The sequence below is a fragment of the Juglans regia genome, chromosome 1, assembly GCF_001411555.2.
Source record: "Juglans regia cultivar Chandler chromosome 1, Walnut 2.0, whole genome shotgun sequence".
Lineage (NCBI taxonomy): Eukaryota > Viridiplantae > Streptophyta > Magnoliopsida > Fagales > Juglandaceae > Juglans > Juglans regia.
In genome coordinates, this window is record NC_049901.1 from 6,160,634 (window position 1) to 6,166,605 (window position 5,972).

The following is a 5,972-nucleotide window of genomic DNA, read 5'->3' on the forward strand; positions in this document are numbered from 1 at the left end:
AAATTTCAACTTTTGGGATAACTAATCTAATGCCAAGGCATAGTGGCACTACTCATTTTTTATAAAAGAATTTTATAAACAACAGACTTAAGAGTGTAAATTTAAACTGGAAAATCAGTCCAGACTGGTTGGATTGGTTTTGAACCGGTCTGGTTCGAAACCGGTTATTGAATTATGCAAACCGGCCGGAACCGGTCCGATTATGGTTCTACAATTTTTGGGACCAGACCGGTTGGAGGAAAAAAATATAAAAATTAATATTTTATATATAAGTTTTATATATAATATATAATTATATGTGAAATTTTTATATATAATATATATAATTATATATCATATATGAAATAATTTCATATTATAATTTATAAATTATAACATAAAATGTTAAATTTAAATATGAATATTTATAATTTATTTGATCATATGTTATTAATATAATTATATATAAGATAATGTTATTATAATTTATAAAATAAAAATTTAATAAAATGAAAATTTAATTGATCATATGCTTTAAACATAAAATATATAGATTAAATTATATTATATATAGTTTAATATATTATATAGCTATACTAATATATAAGTTTATGACTAATACTAATATATAACTATACTAATAGTATAATATTAATACTATTATATAGTCTAATATATTATATAGCTATACTAATATATAAGTTTATAACTAATACTAATTTTTTACTAAAACAGATTTTTTTAATAATGTAGATTTTGTAATAGGAACAGATTTTTAGAACAGATTTTTTGAAGTAATTTTTTTATTAATATATTTTTATTTTTTAATGACAAATTTATATTTTAAAAAATCAGAAAATCGGATAAAAAATCGGTAAAATCAAAAATACCGATTTAAAAGAATAACCGGTATGTAATCAGTTTTAAAAATATAAAATCGATACATATCAATTCCATCCTAAATTTTATCCAAAATCCGACCAATGAAACCGGTTACACCCTAAACGGACTCCCCGTCGTTGCAGTCCATCCGAAACTGACCTGTAAAAAGAAAAGCAGTGCTTCTGTGGGGGAGAGGGAGAGGGAAAACAGATATTTACCGAGAGACGAAACCCTAGCTTCGGGCTCCTAAAATTCCAGTCAGAAGTAAAGAGTGTTTAGGTGATTGCCGTTGTGGACGATGGATGCGCAAGCGAGGAAAAAGGCCTTGTTTCGTGCTAAATTGAACGCACAGAAGAAAGACAAACGCATAGATTCACCTCTCGTAAGGTAAGTTGCCTCCCTTCTTTGTTTTCTTTACATCTTGTTGACATTAAATAAATTCCGCGAGCATATTATATCAGTTAAACCGTTTGAAAATTTCGAATTAGTGTGCTTACAGATATAGAACTGAAAAGGGTAGTGGTACAGTATTTTTTGTGTTATTCTTAGTTATTATCTCAGGCCGAGAGAAAATCCGGATGCTCTTTATGATGCTATTACAGAATAGGAGGCTTGTGAAACTGTTTATGAGATTGCCAAATTCTCATGCTGATTGCGTGGGCATGTTAATTACGATGTTAATGTAATTTTTTGGAATGCATTTCTTTCTGTTCAATTTTCCATTAAGATTATGTATAATGGATTTTGGAATCTAAATTTGGGATTGAATATGATTTGAGTAAAAACTCCGCTCCATTCATGAAGAAGTTTTTGACTGCATTGGTTTTTGTCTTTTTGTTTAATGTATACAGGTACAATGAACTCGAGCAGCCTGTCTGTAGGGTTTGTGACATTGTTTTGAAATCTGAATCCCTTTGGGATGCACACCAAGCTTCTCGTAAACATCATGAGGTGATGTTTTTACTAAACCCCGATATAATGTGCGAAACCAGGACACACACCCACACATCACTGGCCTTCAATGATTTCCAAGCATTCAGTTGCAAGGACTTCTCCATTTTGGGGGTAGAACTTGCAGTAATAATGTTTGTGCTAGTTCCTCTACGCTTTTTGGCTTCAATTTCTGAAAAGAGATTCCAGGGAATTCAATTTACTAGAAATGGAAGGCACTAGCTGATTTTGGTTTCCTCTTCTTTCCATTAACTAGGGATGAAGAGGAAGGACACTGTATTTATGGTTGTTGGAGGGTTCAATGCCTCATAATATACTTGTAAAGGTATTCCAGAGTGATTTAAGCCCTCCTCTTATGGCCAATGTTTGTCACTAAAGATATCTTTTCGCGAGTTTCCAGTAGTTAACGCTTTACCAAAAATTTATCCATAAAAAAACTGTGGGAACATTGGTCCAGCAGGTAAAGGGTGGCCTTAAATACACTTGTAACGGTTTCGCTTGTTATAATGATTATATGTGGTGGGTTTTTTTGTTCCCTATGTTTTTACTGACCTGAATGAGTTTTTACTAATGGGATGCTTATTCTGGGACAGGCAATAAATAGTATCAAAGCCAGTGCAGCCGGACTAACCCGGGTTAGCAATGCGAAATCTGAGCCCCATAAGGAGTTGTCTAAAGTTAAACCTCCTGAACAGTCTACAGAGTTGCATATTGTTAAACCTGAACGCTCAATGGAAGTGCCCAAACGTCAGTCATCAGCTGTGCTTCCTCCAGATTTTTTTGATAACAGTGAGGCAAAAAGGCTAAAAACTGGTGAGAACTTGGATGTGGAAGAGGTGCATAGTATTTAACCTTAGATATGTATGAAGTTAGTATTTTATCATTGACATTTAGAAAGTTTGAATCAAGTCCCTGAGATATATGAAAGGTTATAATTAAGTCCTTTTATAATCATTTAGAAACTGAAACAGAAATTGTTGATACAGCTGCGTTTTTTCACTGATGTGTTGTATACTTGTTTCTAATTGCACGTGTTTTGGTTGTAAAATAATGAAAAGAATCTCTCTCTCTCTCTCTGTGAAATTCAACTCCAATTTGGTGGTGACTCTTACTACACCATCTTATCTATAAAAAAAAAAAAAACTCTTGCTGCACCAGATTTCTATACCTGCATACTTTGTTATTCATTACTTTGTTATTCATTTCTTCCACAAACAGTCTGGTACAGAGTGCTTGAATGGTGATAATGTCAAGCTTTTGAGGGTGGTGATAAATTTAAGCTTTTGATGATGATTAGATAGTGGTTGAATGGTGATAAATCAAGTTTTTGAGAATAATCAATTCAATGGCATCTTCTGGTTTGCTGCCATGATGTAAATGTAGACCAGGTGCTCACCTTCAGAAGGCATGTCAACAGTAGACCAACACTAGTGTGCCCAATGAAAAGCTCTCTGCCTTTATCAAAATCTCCAGTGATTTCATTTTTCGTGAGCTCTCTTGTACAGCCCTCTCATTTGAAACCTTTGTTCTTCAAGTTAAAAATTAGTTTGAATTGACGAGGAGTTGATGCTTGAGGTATGAGAAACATTGGGATGGGTAGGGTTTAGTTTCCCTTTATTATTTTCAACTAAAAGAAAAAAAAGCAAAGAAAAGAAAAGGTAGAAATTTTGGACTGTGGAGATGACAAATGTCATGTAGATATGTATATACATGTCGATGTAATGAAATGTTTCATGTCAGTGAAAAATAGCCCAGGTCTGTGATTTGCTTCATGGTTTTTAAACATTGCAACGTTTTTAATATCTCAGAGACTTGGCGGAAACTTTTAATTTTGGGTACCAAGTAGGAAATTTACTAATACTTAAGACCAAAATAGGTATTTGCTTCATTGTCTATACTTCACGACCAAAATAGGTATTTGCCCCATTATTTACTATCATAGCTGATCTTTATACGTGACATAAAACCAGTCCTACATGTATATGTTACTAGTAACAAAATCTGTTTGTTTGGACTTATTGATGCACTTTAGGAAAGGATTCTGTCAAGTCACTGGAGCCTGATTTATCCAAAAAGATGGTGACTTCTGCTCAACCAGAGGAGATAAATTTGGCTATTGAAATAGATAAATTGCCTAGTGCTAATGTTGCACAGGATATAAGTGTACAGTCTGCTGGGGAGCATACAACATCAGTAGAGATTGCTGGTTTGGAAATCAAGCAAGTAAAAGGAGCTTTACCTGAAGGCTTCTTTGATAACAAGGAAGCTGACTTACGTGCACGTGGCATAAAGTTAGTTAAGCCAGATATCAAGTAAGTTCCTAGATCTACGTTATCTCTGCATCTTCACGCTCCTATATCTCCAACTCAAATGTGAAGACAATTGTGCTTTTTCTCCCTTTGTTGGAAAACTTTCCTTTTTGCTCTGTTCTACATTAGGAATGCATTATTCTCTTCACAGTTTGTACTTAGTTTTGTTTGATGTATTTTAAATTTTGGTTCTCTATCAAATTGCAACAAAATTAAGTCGTTGTTTCAGTGACAAGTTCCGTAATACAATGACTTCCTAGTGATTGCCCCATGATATTATCGGAAGGAAATAATTACTTGAGCGCATATGACTTCATCATCATTTTCATGTTTTCCCCTTCCCCTTAGTGAAAAGTTCCATAGGACAATGACTTCCTGTAAACATCATCATTGTCTTCATGGATTCTGCTGCTTGCATGGCATAAATTTGTGTTTACTACTATGAGGTTCTCTTTCTGTTGATCGCTGTGATTGGTGAAGGTTTTGATCTAAATAACTGTGATAGCTGTGTATGATTAGAAATGAACTTCCTAAAAGATGTCATAATGAATTATGAAATTCATAGAGATGGCATGAATGAAAACGAGCATGAGAGGGAGAGAAATGTATCTATTGTATATGGTTATTTAGGTAGTTTACATTTTTTTCATGAGATTATATATGATTAGATCATATCCAACGCTGCCACTGACTGCAAAAGAGAAAGTGGACTTAAATTGTGTGGTTCTACAATATCTACGGTAGGATTGATATAATAAAAACTATTATAGTTTGATGACAGTCCTACCAGTCCTACAAGGAATTTAAGAAGTGCAAGGAATAATCTTATTTGAAAGTTCTTATATTTTTTGTAAATGGAACGGATTATAACATTGAAATATATTATTTGATTGTTTCTAGAGATGAGTACAAGGAATTTGAAAAGTTGATCCAAGAAGACTTGCAGGAGGTGGATGACCGTTTTGAAGAAGAGGAGGTGAGGGTTATAAATTATAATTGCTAGCCTTCTAATTTGCGTGAGATCTCTTCACGCTACAAACATTAAATCATTGTCTTGGTTCCAATTGTTACTGCAGATTGATGCTGCTGAAATGATAGAAGAGGCTGAATCTGTTGAGCAGAAGTAAGTTCGGCTGTGTAAATACTCAGTTAGATTTTCACATGCTGTTTATCCAGCCTTTTTATGCTTAATGATCTCATTCCATTTCCTGCAGGGCCTATCGAGAGAAAGTTGAAATGCTGAGGAAGAAGAAATTGGAACTGCAGGTTGCTAGGTCTTCCAAACATGGTAAAGCTTCTGAGGTTGTTGGCAAGGAATCCAACCATGATGAATCATCCAGTGATGATGACAGTGATGAGAATTTTGCAGTTGATTGGAGAGCTCAACACTTGTGAACAACATTTTTTCCGTGTCACCGAACATAAAACTTTATTTTTTAATACATTTTAGCGCCTTTCGTAGAGGAGTCAAACTATAAACTATTGTAAATATTCCTTTGAAAAGGTGTAATTTATTGTTTGAAAATTTCCGCTGAATTTAGCTAGATGACTCATGCATAGTCAGAGGTCTGTTTTACCACTCGATTTTTTTTTTTTGTTTGTTTGTTTAAAGTGGGTGGCTCCTCTAGGTTTCAGCTAGAGCATTCTCATTGAAATAGTTAAATTAAAGTACATTTTTTTATGAATGTAAGATAAATTTAACTTTTAGCTATTCCATTTATATAAATCTCTACATTGGAATAGTCATTTTTTTATTATATGACAATAAAATAATATAAGATGAATTTAATTTTGACTATTCACATCAAATCTCCAAATTAGATTATCCATTTATTCATTATATAGTAATGA

The 5,972-nt window shown here is 33.3% G+C and overlaps 1 protein-coding gene across 1 annotated transcript; it reads left to right on the forward strand.

The window, feature by feature from the left end:
- The first annotated feature begins 939 nt into the window (after window positions 1–939).
- LOC108988013 (zinc finger protein 830) lies at window positions 940–5,700 on the forward strand. Its single transcript, XM_018961095.2, has 7 exons — window positions 940–1,248; window positions 1,713–1,812; window positions 2,406–2,625; window positions 3,845–4,124; window positions 5,022–5,097; window positions 5,198–5,244; window positions 5,336–5,700. The coding sequence occupies exons 1-7, from the start codon at window positions 1,160–1,162 to the stop codon at window positions 5,514–5,516; spliced, it is 993 nt and encodes a 330-aa protein (XP_018816640.1). The 5' UTR covers window positions 940–1,159; the 3' UTR covers window positions 5,517–5,700.
- The last annotated feature ends 272 nt before the right edge of the window (window positions 5,701–5,972 follow it).